Here is an 18,843-nt window from a genome sequence, read left to right on the forward strand (position 1 = left end):
ATGACAGAGAGAATAAGGTACCTTTCCCAAAGTTGCAGAGCAATATGATGACATCATCCATATTTAAATTCAATCAGGGAAGTTTTGTCTCAGCTGATGAAAACCAAATAAATGGAAGGACAGAAGTAAAGACTAATCATGGGAAGGACACTCTGAAGCCAAGGCTTACTCTCAGCTTTGAAAATGTGTATATAGAAAGGTCACACTGCTTAAGAAATACAATTTTGATCAATTTTTTCTTTTTCTGATTTGAGAGGATACTAGGCAACATAGTAAATCTTCCTAACACATAATTAAATGAAGGAAACAGGTTCCAAAGCAGCATTCCACTGTTTATTAAAATATATGGAAGAATATATAGGCCTCACAGGTGGTTCAGTGGTAAAGGATCTGCCTGCCAATGCAGGAAGTTCAGGAGACTCGAGTTTGATCCCTGAATCAGGAAGATCCCCTGGAGAAGGAAATGGCAACCCACTCAAGTATTCTTGCCTGAAAACTCCCATGGACAGAGGAGCCTGGCAGGCTGTAGTCCATGGGGTCACAAAGAGTCAGGCACAACTGAGCATGCACTCATGGAAGAATATATATTGAACAAATAAACAGAGATTATCTCTGAGAAGTGGGATTATTTTCCAACTTTGTTCTTAAAAAAGTAGAGGTGAGAAACTGTGGTGCATCAATGCAATTCACAAGCAAAGTTGCTTTTACAATTGGAAAGGAAAAATATTTGATTAAAAATAAAAGATATACTTTCTAAATACCACAGATACACGGGGGGGGGGGGGATCAGAAAACATTGTCAATTACTTTGTTGGATTGTCTTAATTATTATTCAGTAAAGCAAATCCCAGGCTCCAATTCTTTAAATGCCCTGTAAAACTTGGTAACCAGGCATGGCAGATCATTTGCAAAATGTCACTGGATATCCAGCATTCTGAAATACCAGTGTCTCTACAGCAACCGCTATATCCTCTCAAATTTTTGCAATTTAGGTAAGGCCCAGGAGAATCCCAGGGACAGGGGAGCCTGGTGGGCTGCCGTCCATGGGGTCGCACAGAGTCGGACACGACTGAAGTGACTTAGCAGCAGCAGCAGCAGTTTTATTAATAGATAAATTAACATGGCTCTCTGAGTGGCTCCAACCTTAGATCCTATCCTCTTAAGCCACACTGAAAGTCAACCAATGTTTAAAAGATGTTTTACCAAATAAATAAGCACTATCTATCATGAATTAAAAAATATTCAGAAATGCAAATATTCCTTTTTGGGAGTCATAAATTCTTATATTGAAATAAAATAATTAATCCTTGTGAAATTTAGAAACAAGAGTAACTACTTTCTATATGGTCCAATAAATGATTTCATGTTAAACATGAATTATGTTTGGCAGAAACTAACACAATATTGTAAATAATTACCCTCCAATAAAAAAAATTTTTTTTTAAATAGTATGAGTATTTCAGGAAAGGCTGGTCAATTTTCTATGACTCAACATTCATTATTTCAAGTTATCACAAATACAGACATAAAAGTAACTCTGGGGATTTCCCTGGTAGTCCAGTGGTTAAGATTTCGCCTTCCAAAGAAGATGATTTGGATTCAATCCCCGGTCAGGAAGCTACAATCCCACATGCTTCGAGGCCAAAAAACCCAAAAACAAAAAACAAGAATATTGTATCAATTCAATGAAGACTTTAGAAATGGTCCACATCAAAAAAAGAAAAAAAAAAAGTCTTATTGGAACCCACACAAATAGATAGTGTTAAGGGGCTTCCCTTTGGAGAAGGCAATGGCACCCCACTCCAGTACTCTTGCCTGGAAAATCCCATAGACGGAGGAGCCTGGTAGGCTGCAGTCCATGGGGTCGCTAAGAGTAGGACCCGACTGAGCGACTTCCCTTTCACTTTTCACTTTCATGCACTGGAGAAGGAAATGGCAGCCCACTCCAGTGTTCTTGCCTGGAGAATTCCATGGACAGAGGAGCCTGGTGGGCTACAGTCCATGGGGTCGCAAAATGTTGTACATGACTAAGCCACTTTCGAGGGAAAAAAGTTATGCTTTAACAAAGGGTAATAAAAAAGCTACTTTTTATAAAACTGTGTTACCACATATTAAAACTGTTAAAATAAAAGGAATTTTATACCAAAAAATTAAATATATTTACAGGCTAATAAGAATGTAACTCAGAAAATACAAGAGAAGAGTCATTAGTTTACAAAATCATATTTCTTATTGATTTATCAAATAATACACATAATCTTCTGATTTCAAGGGATAAAAATAGTTTTTAAACTAACAGAGCTCTGAAGCCATTTACAGCAAAGTTAAAGAATGTACTTTGCAATATAAGTTCTAGAGACTTGAAGCAGGGGGAAGCATGAAGGTGAGAAATTCACTTTAAGGTTAATTAATCAACCCTATTATTCTATTAGAATCAACTAACATCAAACAATAGGTTTTTGAGACAAAAATAAGAACTAATGAAAATTTACTGGACCAAGGTTACTAATACTGCAAGAACTTAGCACTTACTACTCACACACATCCGAAAATGTAAGAAACTTCATTGTCCCACATATTTTCAGAAAGGCCTATAGAGAAGAATTTGCTGGTTCCTCCACTTACTCCAAAAATTCTGTCTCATCTAAGTGTTTAAGCTTTGTCAAGAGTTTCAACGTATACACGAGTTGACCATATAAAAGGAGAAACAGCCTTTATTGGATAAAACTAGCATGTTTGAAAAAACGAAGTTTAAGACTCTACAAGGCTATCAATTTTTATTACTTCTCCTCATCAAATCCTTTCATTTTTCCAGTTTATTAATAAATAAGACTGACAAACAAAGCTGCTGACAAGCATAAGACAATGTGCTTTTCCATGTCAAGTTAACTCAATTTCAGATAAAAACAATCCACAACTCTTTAATAAACCTCTGTTTAACACCCCAGGTAATGAATGATTGCCATTAGACTTTAGAAATGCTGAGAATAGTTAAGTCTGACCATTACTACCAGAGACGCTGCACTGAGAGCTTGTCATGAACTTGATGATCCCCTCTGCTGTTCCACAACTGACTCTGAGGCTGAGATTAACCAGAGTCTAGAACCCAGGTCTCTGCCCGGAGGCCTGTGCTTTTGATTACATCTTTGAAGTGAGATAACACAATGTTTGTATACACATATCTCCTTTTGCCACTCTTTCCCCAAAGAAACATCTTCCTTCATTCTTAACCCAAGGTCGGTTATTACAGGTCTGCGTTAGTTCTAACGGACATCAGCCACCACGCTCTTAGATGTAGAGATGGCTTCTCCTGTGATACGATGTAAAGTTTAATCTTCAAACTTTTAAAGATGAAATTCAAAGTCCTCAGCTTAGTGTCCTGAACCCACTTGGTTTTCTCCACAGTATGGGACTCTAATGGAATGCACTCACATTCTGCAGCTTAGGGTTTCTTAAGAGTCCTACCCTAAACAGTGAATGGACACGGCATCAAAGAAAAAAGTAAGCGAGGTAAAGTAGACAACTGGGTTTACGGAAAAGTATTCCAATAGATAAACTGCTAGTGGTGAATCTCTGTATTGTGAGGATGAATGCAAACATTAAGAAATCTGAGGAAATCATCAGAGAATGTATTTTACCCGGAAATCAATATTTAAAAAATAACATGCAACTTTGTCCAGCTTTGAACCCACCTTTCCTTTCTTAATTACTGATCAATTTGTGGTTAGTACTTTTATAATTGCACCTCTTTTCTAACAGCTCAAACACAAAAAGCTTTTATTATGGAGTAATGTAAATATAATATATATACACATACACATAGTTTTAAAATATGTTTTTGGAGTGATATAATCTACTACTCCAAGCAAAGTTCTCAAGAAACAAACCAACAGTCTCCAAAGTATTAAATGGTTTTTATTTGGCCCTTTTCCTTTTCACTTGCTGTAAGTCTCTTCTAAGATTTCTGGGGTTATGCTTTTCTTGGTATACACACATCCACACTTTCACTTCCTGGTTAAGTCTTAACCATTAGAAGAGCCATTTGGAAATAATGGTTAGTGGAAAAACTCTTAATCACTTTAAGGACAAGTAGTCGTGCCTTTACAAGGGCTAACCAAGATTCCCTGCACCTGTGGCAGCACTGTACCTGTCTTAACACTTCCACTGTCGCATATTTCTCCCCTCCCTCTATTCCCTTATGAAAGAAGGTTTTTTTAAATTTTTCTTAATCAATTCTCTACAGACTGTCATGGGAAGATGACTTCAATATGTTGAGGGAAAAGAGCAAGCTTAGGTGAACACATTTTTTGCAAAAGAAAAATTGCATATATGTATTTATAAATACACACACAAATACACACTCTACACTGTATGTGCATATTAAAAAGTGTGAAGGACTTCTAAGCAATATGGTGCACTGAGCTAACTAAGAAAGACATACAGAAATGATGGACTTGAAAACTCTGAAAACTAGTAACAGAAGATGAGACTATTCAGAGGTAGTATTCGAAAATTCTTTCACTATTTTGGAGGAGGAAAGAGATCAATAAAAATGTTAAACTTTAAGTATGTGTGTTTAAAATTTTTAAGTAACCATTAAAACTTACTGACAATGGATAATTCCCAAACCCACTGGGGGGAAACAGGGAAGGATAAAGAAAAACTGGTTAATATTTAAAGGCAAGAAAAAGGAAAAGAGACCAAAAAGCATATCAAAAATGGAAAATACAGAATAAGATGGCAGAAATAAGTCCAAATACGTCAGTAATCATAATAAAAGTTAAAATTAGCATAACCTACTTAAAGATATAACAACAGTAGCAACATTTATTGGGTTTTTACTATGTATCAAGTACTGTTCCTCACATGCTAACTCCACTAACATGTACTGTCATGTCAATCTAAGACAGATGCTACTATTAGGAGCATTTTACAGATGAAATGAGGCTTAAAAAGTCACCATTTAGGAAATGCCAGAGCCACTTAAATCATAGAATTCTGCCTTTTGAGCCTGTACTTTAATAGGCTGGTAGTCTGTTAGAAGTCTCATCTTGTCCATAAATATATGCAATGCTTACATACTAACTGTAATGTTAAGATATAATTTTCAGTCATATTTTCCATTTTGCTATAGTGTTATTGGTGACATTCACTGAGCTTAATTTACCCGTTGAAGCTAACTACTTTATGATATGGCATAGCTTGGATGTAACACAATTTAATCAACCATCACCCTTCCAATGAAAACTCAAGTTACAGAGCAGGTCCTATGATTGGTGCAGTAGTCTGAGGGCAAAGCTTCCCTGATCTTTCACAAATCTCAATTCTAGTTTACGTTTCCAAGTAGAGGTCTCTGCATACACTGATTTTTACTGGGTACCACACTCTAATGATTTAGGTACTTTTGCTCCCATTTGAGTAAACTGAAGGTCCGAGAGTTATTAAACATGTTTCCTAAGGTCATACGACTACAAAATGACTGGGCCCAAAGCTGCCAATCTAACTCTCTACTCTGCCTTATGAACCTACATATCCCAGCATGGACAGTTCCCGGGAACACCTAGGCTCAGTCAATAACGACGGCTTTAGCTTCACTCCATGAGCCATCTCCAGGGGCACCAGACTTCGCGGAGTGCTTAGCTCAGGTGTTCGAGATCGGTCCAACCCTCCCAAGCACCCTGGACAATCCAGAAAAACTTCCGCATGGGAACTTGACCCTTAAACAGACGCCTGTTGAACGGAGACACTTCTCTCTGAGATGAGATGAGGCCACACGATTTGGGAGAATCTGGATTTACAGAAGCCAGGACCCACCAGGAGAACCCGAAAATGAAAGAGACATGGCGGGAGGACAATCACAGTTACTGCAACACAACCAAGAAGGATCTAGACGCGACGCAACGCGACGCGCCTCTCTCGCAGCAGCCCCCACTCACTCGAAATAGGGAAGGGAGGTACTTACCTGCAAACCTCCCAACTTTGGGAAACTTGAAACTCCCTAGGTTCTCGCCTTTAGCTACCACGTGTACAGCTTGCAAAATTCTCTGCCCCCGGAACCACCGCCTCCGATGCTAGAGCCAATCAGGGAACATTGCGTCATCACGGGGCGCCAGGAAAAGGCAAAAATAATTGTAAAGCGAACACTGGTGATTGGAAGGCGGAGAAACAGCTACCGTTGCCATGGGTAACTGAACAGGATCGTTCCGCCTGGGCAAAGCCTCCTGGGAGTGGTGGTCCGGCTGCGCCCTACACTTACCTCCTTTGTGGGCAGAGGAACTACAACTCCCACGGAGACTCGGAAGCAGCCTAGGCAAAGGAGCGGTTGTTTCAGCTTTGGCCTTAGTCCGTGCCTGAACCTGGAAAATGTTGCTGGCGCCCCAAGACAGGTCCTCCTCCAGGAAGAGGACGGGGCTGAATCGCTGGAAACAGATTACAAGGAAGCCGAGTCCCACCAAGGTGATCCATTCCTATCGGGAGCTCGTGGAGAGAGGCGGGGAGGCGGGGACCAGCCCTGAGGAGAGCTGCAGCGCCGCCTGCGCTTCCTTCCTCTTCCCTCAGGGGCATCCTTACCTGGCCGGTCCGAGTCAGGACCGACCCCGCGGCTGCATTGCCCTAATGAAGGGGACCTAGGGATTTGGAGGATTGGTTGCCTTACGGCTTTGATGGGCCGCGTCGTGAAAGAACCGTTTCCATCTAACGCTTTTCTCAAAAACCGGAGAATCTTAATAATAGTACACATCCCTGTGAAGAGAATTCCAGAGCTATTCCTTCACCTCTCTACGCCTGTTTTAGGGAAGTCCCCGCAAGGTTTCATTTCTTTTTCTTTTTTTTAATGTTTTGCAAGTCATAGGAACCTGTTCTTCTTTGGAGGGGTAAGATTTTCACCTTAAATCCTCTACTTCATATCCCTGTCCTTCTAGTTTTACATAAAGTCTGTAAAATGAATTCAGGAATGCAAGTGGATATTGAATATATCAATACTTAATTCACTTGAAAATCTCTAAATTCCAGCAGCAATCAAAAAATAGATGTTCTTTATATTTGTCACCTTTTTTGATGCCTTAGCATCCAAAGAGATGGAAAACTGAACCCCACTGTAAACTTGAAACGTGTAAATGACAAGTGCAAAGTCCCAATGACACGGTGTGTGCTTTTCACAGACTGCTTTTAACGTCACAGAAATAAATGTTTTACATGTAAATAAGTGGGAGTGCCAAATGGAAATCTTAGCTTTCAGCTCCAGAGCAGCTTCACAACTGTTTTCACCCTTAATTTACACCTCCTTAAAAACTATTGTGTAGACATGTGGCCTTTCTGAGGCCAATAGGCAATTTGTGCTTGCAGGTTATTCTAAATATACGAGCTAAATAATGCACTGGACATACTCTACTTAATGAATATCTTGCCCCAGATGCAGGAGGGTGCAGACTGGAGCATTAGAGAGAGTTGGAAACAGAGCCTGCTTCTACTGTGTGGGTTCTATAAAAGATTGGATCCAAAATAGGTTATGACTATAAATTTGATGATGAAAGGTAAAAACTGGGGACAATTTTGGGACCCCAAAAGGAAAGATTTTTGCTGCTAATACTCATTGCTACTGCCTACAGGATAGAAAGGTAAAAACACAAGTTAAGCTACTTGGGGCTCAATTGTGTTTGAATAGGATCATCTGTTTCTTTGTTGCAGCAACAAAATTATTCAGCAGTACAGCTGCATTAATTAGTTATTTGTAAGGTGCTTTGAAGGGGAAGTGTTATGTAAGTGAAGATAGTATTATACCTTTCCCTCCTCCATGTGTCAGTATGCTAGTTTGGATATTCCCTTATTTATTTAAAAATCCACCTGAATTATTAGCAAAGCAAATACCTCTCTTTGTTAAGTGACTATTGGAATTCTGCAAACTTCTGAGAGTTACAAAGAGTGAAGAAAGAAGTTCTGCAGATCTGATTTCTAATTTCAGATTAATATCTGACTGATCTGGGTAGAAATTTATGTGATTTCTGCTTCATTTTCTGCTCTTTAAAACAGTAGATAATTGGTTATCCCTCACTCCACCCCCCAGTTCTTATTGGACCAAACAGTATCCCTGCTTTAGGTAAATACAGGTTACTCCTGAAAAGAGAGACCTAAGGAAAGACACACACCCTTCTCCAAGCAGATTTACTTTCACGGCACTTGAATAATCTTGACTAATCAGTGCTTATTTGGGCTTTTATAAGGAATCTTATATGCAACATTCCTCTATCTTGGCTCTTAACCCTGGGGAGCTTTAAAAAAGTACACATGGGCCCTACCCCTGACCAATTAAATCGGAATCTGAAGCTGGACCTCTGTAAGAGGTGGAAACAGTCAGAAGGTGTTCCAGAAAAGGCTTCATGTTTTTCCTCCTGCTGGTATTCTGTGTTTTTTTGTTGCTGAACTTCCTACTGAAATGCTTTGGGGACAGACTAAAGAACAGTTTCCCACACACTTTAATTAGAAAGACAGACTAAAATGGCAAAGTTGATAGATATATTGCTGTGCACTAATATTCTGTATATATTATCTACAGCCTGTGTTTGACCCTGACAATGTGGAACATTGGATTAAGGTAAGGATATTTCATAATTAAGATAGAAAATTAAGAGTCACACAGAATCATGTAGAATAGGAGTACTAATAGGTCTCTATTTTGCATATAGTTTGCTGTTTTCATTCCCATGGGACTATATATATATATATATATATATATATATATATATATTTTCTTAGTTTTATACTCTAGTACATTTTCATGATTTTGTTGCTTCTCATAAAAGCACGAATGACAAGATAACATCTCTTTCAAATGCCATGAGGATCATATGAAGAGGTTTAAAGGACAGGGGAAGAGAAGCTTTAGGAGAGGGCATTGTGGACTTCCCCAGATAATTGGGAAGAACGTACTGCTGTAGCTACACTGACCTGTGAGACCAATTCAGTAGGTAAAAACTGTGCATGAATCACAAATGAGAATCTAATGATTGGAGCAATCCAAAAATGGAGTGGGCATTCCTGTAAAGAGGTGGATTTTCTCTCACTGGAGGTATTCAAGTGGATTCTAAATTGTCACTCAATGTTAGGACTGTTGAAGAATATATTGTGCGTTTAGTCGGGGGTGGGGGAGCCGATTGGGTTAGATAACCTCTGAGGTCTCTTCTAGGCCCAAGATGTATGTTTCGGTACCAAGTACCATTTAAGCTGAAAGTACTGTTAAACTGCTTCAGGTGCCTCCAAGTGTCATTTTGGCAACTTGCCATACACAACTCATTTGTGCACCACATGTTTCAAAATCATGCAGTATTTTCCTGGGAAATATCCTTCTGCCTGTTAGTATTTTGAAGAGCTGTTACTTATCTAAATTGACAGCCATTATGAGCTTCAGGCTTGGAGAAGGCAATGGCACCCCACTCCAGTACTCTTGCCTGGAAAATCCCATGGATGGAGGAGCCTAGTAGGCTGCAGTCCATGGGGTCGCTAAGAGTCAGACACGACTGAGCGACTTCACTTTCACTTTTCACTTTCACGCATTGGAGAAGGAAATGGCAACCCACTCCAGTGTTCTTGCCTGGAGAATCCCAGGGACGGGGGAGCCTGGTGGGCTGCCGTCTATGGGGTCGCACGGAGTCGGACACGACTGAAGTGACTTAGCAGCATGAGCTTCAGGCTAGAATGGAACCTAGGCCCGATATAATCATTGCTAACCATTTTTTCATGGTTAATTATATTTATTAAGTTTTTAATAATTATAAATATTTAGCCAGTATTTATTAAGTTCCTACTAAGTACTAGCCCACTGTGTTGGGCGCTGGAGGTATAACAGTGCATGGGGCAGGTACAGTTTCTGCCTTTTCAGAGTTTATAGTCTGTGCTGTGTGCGTGCTCAGTCACTTCAGTCGTGTCCAGCTCTTTGCGGCCCCATGGACTATAGGCTTCTAGGCTCCTCTTTCCATGGAATTTTCCAGGCAAGAATACTGAAATGGCTTGCCATTTCCTACTCCAGGGGATCTTCCTGACCCAGGGATCAAACCCAAGTTTCCTGTGTCTCCTGCATTGCAGGCAGATTCTTTACCACTGTATCACATGGGAAGCCCAGTTTATAGTTCAGTGGGGGCTAAACAACTTACTTGAAATTGTTGGGAGAATTAAGGATGTGGTTGAAGTCCCTGGGGTGGGGTGCTCGTACAGATGGGGCCAGGGAAGCTTCCTAGCTCCTGCAGAAGGCCTGACTTAGGAGACAATAAGATGGGCCCACCATGGTGGAGGCTAACCTCGGGGAAGCCCACTCCTGAGACTACATCAAGCTCAGCTTATGTGCCAGTGATGAAAGTTGCAGTACCAAACCCTTCCTGGGCTTGATTGTGTGTTTAGTTACTGTCTCCTCCAGAGGGGAAGATTTAAGTAAAATAGAAAGGCAAAATTCTGCTGCTTGTACCATTTTCCTCTCTCATGCAATTATCAGCTAGCTTCACTTGGTTAGATTTTATCATTCCTGTAAAACTTCTGCAGTAGCTCTTTCTCCATTATACCCTCAAATCATCCCTGTCTTGAAAAAAATCAATCTTCATTTCATCCCACAGTCATTTTCTTTTGGTCTTTGGACTGGACTAGTATAGTCTAATACAGCCTAGACTCCTTGCTTTTGTGTTCTTATTGTCCTCTTGTGTCCACAATTATTTTCCTTCAGTTTCTAATTCTTACCACTCACAGAAAGTTGTCATAAATGACTTCCTGAGTAAGTACAGTGGTCTTTTCTTTGTCCTTTTAACTTTTTAAGGTTATTTGATAGTTATCAATTTTTTATGCTAGACATTCTCTCCTCCATTATCTTTTTGTGACAGTTTGGTCTGGTTCCTCTTAATACCTTTCTGTTCACTTCTCTGTCTCTTGTCTGTTCCCTAATATTATCCAAACTCTGAGTATACCTCAAACAGTTACAACTCTAGACTAAGACTTCGAAATCCACTCGTTCAAAATGGAAGAGGGGGACATATATGGGAAGGACGTGGAATGTGGTGAAGATGGTGAAAGGACTTCCCTCGGGACAGAAAACGAATATCACTCAGTAGAATTGGAACTTGGCCAAAGCAAGGAACCATTATTTTTTGTGATACCAAGAATTGGTAAATCAGATTGATTCAGGCTTGAAGGTTTTCACTGGAGAGGCAAGGAATTAGACATTTGAGGCTTATGTAAGATAGTAGTTGAATATCCACACAGAGTAAGAAAGAGAAGGGACCCTGTAAAGGATTCATAGGTTGGGAGAAGGAGGGGGTGTACGGTGACTAGAGGGCTTGGTTAGGTGCAACATCACTGTATGGATTAGGAGGAGTCAAAAAAGGAGATGAATAGGAGGTTGATGGGGGGAGCAGAGGTTATCAGCATTTGATTTGAACAATGGAAAATCTTGTGACATGGTTGAGGATGACCATATCATTGAGTTGCTAAAATGCAATTGAGGAGAAAGCTGTTGGCATACAAGAGATCAAGCAAACTTTGAGGCTGAAATGTTGGTAAGTCATTCTCAGGGACATTAAAGTCACTTAGAATCAGGCAGATGCTTGGTAGAAATATGAATCTTGGTGCTGGTCACTCAAATGCAATAGTCCATCTCAACTTACAATTCATCTTCATCCTGATTTGATAGAATGACTGATCTTCTTACTCCAGTGTATTTGGCTACTTTTAGCTTTCTAAACATTTCCACTGTGTCAGTTCTCTACTCTTGGAACCTTCAGTAATTCTGCATGCTGTCATATAAGTAAGTGTTAGTTGCTCAGTTGTGTCTGACTCTTTGCGACCCTACGGACTATAGCCCACCAGGCTCCTCTGTCCATGGAATTTATCAGGCAAGAATACTAGAGTGGATTGCCATTTGTTTTTCCAGGGAATCTTCCCAATCCTGGGATAGAAACCAGGTCTCCTGCATTGCAGGCATATTCTTTACCATCTGAGTCACCAGGGAAGAGGCAGTAAATTCTAGAGAGGCCTCTATCAATCTCACTGGAATATCAATCTCCCTGTAACAGCCCTTTTACTCTTATACTGCATGACTCCTAACAGGCCAGTCTCCTTCCCCTCTATCAGGTAAGTCTTCCTTTTGCTTTTTTTTAATGATGATCCCCAGCTTGGAATACCCTCTCCCTAGGAGGCCAGTCCACATCTTACCCTTAAATCTCAGCTTGAGACACCCCTCTCAGTGAACAACTACCCCTCACTCCCCTTACCCTCATAATCCTATCTTCTGTACTCCTTTCCTTGGAGTTATGTTGGCATTCATACACACAGATACAGTGTCAAGCATTTACTTGTATGCAGAGTGATTAAGTGGACATGAGTTTGAGCAAGCTCCAGGAGATGGTGAAGGACAGGGAAGCTGGGCATGCTGCAGTCCATGGGGTTGCAAAGAATTGGACATGACTTAGCAACTGAACAATAACAACAACAGCAACAGTGATTAAGAAAGAATTGGGCACTTTCAAAAAACACTTTACTCAGAAAACTACTATGTATGGACATACGGTTTGCACATGGGAATTGGTCAAGAAACTCGTGTATGTACCTGCCAGCCTTGAGGAAATGAAGGAGTGCATTATAGAGCTGCCATCTGTGCATCAGTGGCAACAGGCTACACAGGGTCTGTAGTGGGTAATGTAATCAGTGTGTGCCGTGGGACATAAGGAACACATGTTAAACATTTATATGATCACAGGACTCACTGAGACAGTTCCTTTACAAATTACATCCTCATAGCATAGTCAATGAGTAAGAAACTTTTGAAGACGTTCAGTTGTTTTAATCACCTTGTATTGCTTTAAGACTGTTCTTAAGTTGTTTATTGCACACATGGCACATGTAACCCGAACTAAAGTGAACTCTTTGGGAACAGAAGCTTTTAGTTTTGTTTCCCCCTTAATGTCCACAGTCCTGGGAACAGAGTTAGTCTTTAATCAACTTGTTTAAAGAATAAGTTGCTAAAGAGATACATGAGACCTTGCCAGTCTCTTATGTATTTTAATTGAAAAAAAAAAATGGTAAGGATATAATGTTTTAAAACAAGGAATTACAGAGATTATTTCTAATCCTTACTATCATCTAGCATTTTTCCCCCCAAATCTTCATTTTAAGTGATAGCCCAAACATTTTCTTTGTTAGAGCCAAGCACACATTTCTCTTTACTCCCTGACTTGTCAGTACCAGACTCTGCCCTTCTTTAGTACCAAAATCAGTCTTCCTTCTCCTGTCTCCAAGCTCTCTTTCTTCTAAGAATCTGCACAGATTCCAACTCAGGTGAGATGATGTGTCATGAAAAGTTATTTCTTTCACCCACAGCCTGAAGAACCTACAACCTACAACCCTGTTTTTGTTCTTTATATTTAGTTTGTGGATATTGGTTTTAAAAAATTAGAGTTGATCTATTTATTTGTACATTATTTACAAATATATGTGTCTATGTATGTATACACATACAAACACATAGAGTATATGTGAAATTCATCTCTCTGCCTGAGAATTTAAGGACCTTAAAAGGAAGGACTAGGTACCAAGCATATCGTGACCCTTAAGTAAAGGATATATAACGACAGCATTGACTTAGGCATGATGGAGGCTCTGAAAGAGAACACATCTCTCCAGAGTGACCTCATGAAGGTCAAGGATACGTTCTTGACTCTCTCTCTGGTTAGACCATTTTTATTCTGATTTCATATTTTGTCCCATAAGTTCTATTTTGACCTCTTTTTCGAGTTACCTTGATGTTTCAACTTTATTCCTCTGCTTCAAATTCAGACTTAGCATATGAAATCCTTAAAAATTTAAAAGATCAAGCCCATGACAAGTTTTGAGCATGCAGGTAAAACCAAAATGTCAAGAGTTTGCCCACCTCTGCCAACCCCTTCCCTATTCCTGTGAATTTGGCCATGTTTTTACTAGATTTTCACTGTTAACATTCTGAATTACTACAGTTCAGTGACCCTTTATCCCAGTTTTATTAGTTTGCCTGATATGTAATGGAGGTTTCTTTCAGGGGTAGGAATCTGAAGTACAGCTACCTGCCTCTGGTTCACATTCATATGCAAGTACCAGTGGCATGGAAACTATTAATAATAAGCTACTGTATATTTTTTAAATATCCAGGTGTCAGGATCCCATGACTAATGCTCTAAACAAAAGTCATCTAAAGCTTAAACACCCTTTTGTTCAAATATAAACATTATGAGCACCTGTTAAAACTTGGTAAAATGCTGCAATTAATTTCATGTTTAATGAGTGAAATTATTTGGGGTTGATGTTTAAACTTCAAAGTATCTTTTAAAATGGAAAAAAGAAAGTATCTTGGTAGTTGATAGAAAATCAGAATCTTGAATAGGAGAGAAATCTTCTAACCCTGAAGAAAGTTGTCATCTTGGATTTTTTTTTCTTTTAAAGAGAGTGGAGAAAGCTTCAGAATTTGCAGTTTCTCAAGTATTTTCTGCTGGAAATTCAAATTTATCCAGAAGGCTTTGGGGCCAACTTGTAGATTTGGAAACACCTGAGCAAATAGAAGATCATGAAGAAGTCTACGCAGAAGGTAAGAGAAAATACATTGGGAGTACAACTTACTAAAGCATAACTCATAATGAATTTCAGAGTACAGAACGAAAGTGTTTCTTTCTCTTGTTCTTAGTTTTTGTTTTCTTCTGCTTTCCTAAAGCTAATTTACTCTGGAATTACTTCCAGTATTTCAAGTAAGGTTATATTTAAGGCCTGTTCTGTCTCTTGAAATAGAACCACGTCCAGAGGCAGTTTTGACATAACACAGTTATCTAGTAAGTGTAAGATACTGATCTTGTGGCACCAAGGGCAGCTTGTTTATAAATCAGCTTTGTTCCTTAGGAAAGGAGAAAGCATTTACTCTTCTGGAATCAGTATGGTAGTTACTGATGCCCTAGGGAACTCCACTGTTGGGATGAAGAGATCAAGAGGGACCAGCAAAGAAGACTGGAAAGGAGAGGCCCTTGAGGTAGGAGGAAAGTCAGAGTGCCGTATCCTGGAAGCCAGTTTTCATTTTGAATTATTTATGTCTCCAGTTTTTCAGATTATTTCTTCATTTATTCAACATATACATTAAATTGTTACTCTGTGCCAGGTATCGTTTTAGGCTTTGGAAGAGCAAGTTATGAACAAGGGATGACGTTCTTGCTTTCATGGAGTATGCATTCTAGAGTGGGAATAAAGAAAATGAAAAACAAAAGGTCAGACAGTGATAAGTCATCCGAGTTTGGACCTAAATAACAAGAAAGAGCCACGCAAGCTGTGATGGCGGAAGAGCATCCCAGGCATTGGGAAAGGTCACATTAAGAGTTAAAGTACAGGCTTGGGTGTGCTTGAGGGACTGAAGGAAGACCAGTGTTGCTGGAGCTTCCCAATGGAGAAAGCTTGCAGAAGGGTCTTCTAGGCCTGGGGAAAGAATTTAGAGTTTCTTCTGAGTATGAGCAGATATCATTGAAGAGTTTTTTTTATTATTGTTTTAACATCTTTGAAGGGATTTAAGCAGAGGTACAGTAGTACCTTTTCCTAATATATGAAGACTGAATTACGGGGCGGGAAGAAGGAGACTAGTGAGAGACCGTTACAGTGGTCTGCGTGTGCTCTGACGGCACTTGGTCTTGGGTAGTTGGTGGTACTGGAGATGGCGAAAGGAGATTTATTCAGAAATTGGCCAAGCTATGTCTTACTCTACCCATTCTCCCACTCCACCAATAGAAATACACAGTATACTTTAGTCACTCAAGATTTCCAAGAAGTCCTGCATTTAAAAAAAAAAATGTTTACTTACCCCATTTCCCAAGCTTCTTAGACCTGGATTTTTTTATTTTGAAATACATATTAATATCCTGAGAAACTTTAGAGACTGTTAGTGGATGAATAAAACATTGTTTTCAAAGATCAACTGTCTGTTAATATTCAGTAAGAACTAGTAATCTGGGGAACACACTTTGAGAAACTCTACTTTAGGGTGGGCTTCACGCCTCTGATCCAACGTGAAATGTCCTATAGTTGAACCCTCCAAGGGTCTCCTCTTTCATTGTCTTTTTGGAGTACTTCATTCTAAATCTCTCCTCACTAATAAATGGTATTTAGTAGATGCAAATTATTTTACACATAAATTATATATAAATATTCCGAACTATTATAAATGGGGTTACTCAAATATCTGTTCCATTTCTCTACTTTCCTCTGAAAGCCAGTAGTGTCTGTTGCTAGTATACTTTATACACTTAGTTTCTACCACTTTGATTCATTTTTTTCTACTTTACATTTCATGCCTTCCTATCTATGTTAAATGTCTTTTAGCATCATTTAATATTTGGAAGCACTCCATTCCCTTAGAGGTGTGCAATAATAATAATAACCATGATGAAGAATGCTAAAATAGACGTTTTTCTTCTTTGAAAATCCCCATACCATGTCTGTAAGAGCTGTATAGTAATGATGATAATGAAGTTAATGCTAAATTTTCTCTCATGCCTCTACATTTAAGAAGATTTTCTGGATGTCACTAAGAAAGAAATGCAAATGGAAGTTGGCTTCCAGAATATCTCACTCCAGTTTTTCTCCTCCCTCAATGTGGGTCTCTCCTTCCTAGTTGGCTTGCCTAGTTCTGCCTTAGCTCTTCAACCCCTAGAAGCCAGAGTTCCTTGGGGCTTAGTCCTTGCAACAGTTCTCTATCCACCTTCCTCCTTTGGCGATCTCATCCTCTTCTGTCTCTACATAGTATCTGTATGCTGAGAACACCTACATTTATTTCTTCAGCATGGTTCTGTCCCTTGAAACCCAGATAATATAACCAACACCTCCTTGAATCCTTATTTGAATATCTCATAAGCATCTCAAACCTAACTCATCTAAAGCTGAATTCCTCATCTTCCATCCAGATCTACTGCTCCCTTTTTGTTCCCTGCCTCGGTAAATGACATCTCCATCCTGTAGTTGCTTAGGTCAAAAAATGTATAGGTTTCTTTCTCTCACATCCCATATCCAGTCCATCAGCAAATCATGTCAGCTTCACCTCAAAACATTATTTTCTAGAATCTGAGCATGATTAATACTACCACTTCAGGTCTAGGCACCATCACCTCTCTCCTGGATATTTGTATCCCAACTGGTGTCTCCTGCTTCTGCGCTTGTCCCCCTACAGTTTGTTGTAACCTAGTAGTCAGAGTGATGCTCTTAAAATATGTTACCTCTTTGCTTAAAACCCTTCTGTGGCTTCCCATTACATACAAAGTAAAAGCCCAAGTACATCGGATGATGTCAAGACATAGAAAAAAAGGGTTTTCAACCTCAGCACTGTGGATATTTTGGGCCTGATAATTTTTGTGTCAGGGGCTATACTGTGCACTGTAGGGTATTCACTGGCATTCCTGGCCTCTCCCAGTTGTCATTTCAGTTCAGTCACTCAGTCGTGTCCGACTCTTTGCGACCCCATGGACTGCAGCACGCCAGGCCTCCCTGTCCATCACCAACTCCCAGTGTTTACTCAAACTCATGCTCATTGAGTCGGTGATTCCATCTAACCATCTCAACATCTATCGTCCCCTTCTGCTCCCGCCTTCAGTCTTTCTCAGCATCAGGGTCTTTTCAAATGAGTCAGTTCTTCACATCAGGTGGCCAAAGTATTGGAGTTTCAGCTTCAGCATCAGCCCTTCCAATGAATATTCAGGACTGATTTCCTTTAGGATGGACTGGTTGGATCTCCTTGCATTCCAAGGGACTCTCAGGAGTCTTCTCCAACACCACAGTTCAAGAGCATCAATTCTTGAGCACTCAGCTTTCTTTATAGTCCAACTCTCAGATCCATACATGACCACTGGAAAAACCATAGCCTTGACTAGACAGACCTTTGTTGGCAAAGTATTGTCGCTGCTTTTTAATATGCTGTCTAGGTTGGTCATAGCTTTTCTTCCAAGGAGTAAGCGTCTTTTAATTTCATGACTGCTGTCACCATCTGCAGTGATTTTGGAGCCCAAGAAAATAAAGTCTGTCACTGTTTCCACTGTTTCCCATCTATTTGCCATGAAGTGATGGGACCAGATGCCACGATCTTAGTCTTCTGACTTTTGAGTTTTAAGCCAACTTTTTCACTCTCTTCCTTCACTTTCATCAAGAGGCTCTTTAGTTCTTCTTTGCTTTCTGCCACAAAGGTGGTATCATCTGCATATCTGAGGTTATTGATATTTCTCCCGGCCATCTTGATTCCAGCTTGTGCTTCATCCAGCCCAGCGTTTCTCATGATGTACTCTGCATATAAGTTGTTGGAGGCAAAAATGGCTCCAGTCACTGCCAGATATGCACGGGGAGGCAAGTTCATCTCTGATCTAGAACCACTGCTCCAACCCTGATCCCTGCAATACTTCTTCCACCTCATCTCCAACAACCCTCACTTCACTAATTCCTCCAGCCATTCCACCTTCTGTTTCTCCAGTACGCTAAACACTCTCCAGCCTTAGGGACTTTGCACTTGTTTTTTTCTCTGCATGGAATCATGTTCCCTTGCCGGGGTCCAGCCCCGGCTGATCCAGGGTATTCGAAGGAGAGACGGCCTAGGTGACTATTTATATGGTAATTAGAGATATAAAGAGTAATAGAATGAGGATAGCTCAGTAGGAAAATTCAGTGGAGAAAAGAGGCCGAGTAGCTTGGTTTACGCGGAAAATCAATTTAACCCGTGACACCAGGTTAGCTCTGACCACGGAGGCCGCAGGCGCCCTCTCGAATAGCGGAAGGTGCCCCACCTTAGACACCTTCTCGAGTGGGTCTTAGAAGCCCAGGCAAATAAATGGT

The 18,843-nt window shown here is 40.0% G+C and overlaps 2 protein-coding genes across 13 annotated transcripts in view; one reads left to right on the forward strand and one right to left on the reverse strand.

Moving 5' to 3' along the window:
* The window catches only part of QTRT2 (queuine tRNA-ribosyltransferase accessory subunit 2), a 62,433-nt gene extending 56,038 nt beyond the window's left edge, over positions 1-6,395 (reverse strand). For 5 of the 10 annotated variants that reach the window (XM_086405613.1, XM_086405652.1, XM_086405672.1 and 2 more), the window contains exon 1: positions 5,963-6,073. The gene's annotated coding sequence lies outside the window, so the exon portion shown is untranslated. Of the gene's footprint in view, positions 1-5,962; positions 6,074-6,256 lie in introns of those variants that run through there. The other 5 variants (XM_086405642.1, XM_086405691.1, XM_086405663.1 and 2 more) reach the window with 2 other exon arrangements.
* The window catches only part of CCDC191 (coiled-coil domain containing 191), a 98,857-nt gene continuing 86,176 nt past the window's right edge, over positions 6,163-18,843 (forward strand). Inside the window, exons 1-3 of one of the 3 annotated variants that reach the window (XM_086405500.1) lie at positions 6,163-6,456; positions 8,552-8,590; positions 14,446-14,587. In XM_086405500.1, the coding sequence (XP_086261626.1) occupies positions 6,364-6,456; positions 8,552-8,590; positions 14,446-14,587 (274 nt within the window). In that variant the 5' untranslated portion in view covers positions 6,163-6,363. Of the gene's footprint in view, positions 6,873-8,551; positions 8,591-14,445; positions 14,588-18,843 lie in introns of all 3 variants that reach the window. The other 2 variants (XM_086405510.1, XM_086405519.1) reach the window with 2 other exon arrangements.

Source organism: Bos grunniens, chromosome 1, assembly GCF_055505025.1.
Source record: "Bos grunniens cultivar Pamir isolate PY7600 chromosome 1, Bosgru_T2T1.0, whole genome shotgun sequence".
NCBI classification, from domain to species: Eukaryota; Metazoa; Chordata; class Mammalia; order Artiodactyla; family Bovidae; genus Bos; species Bos grunniens.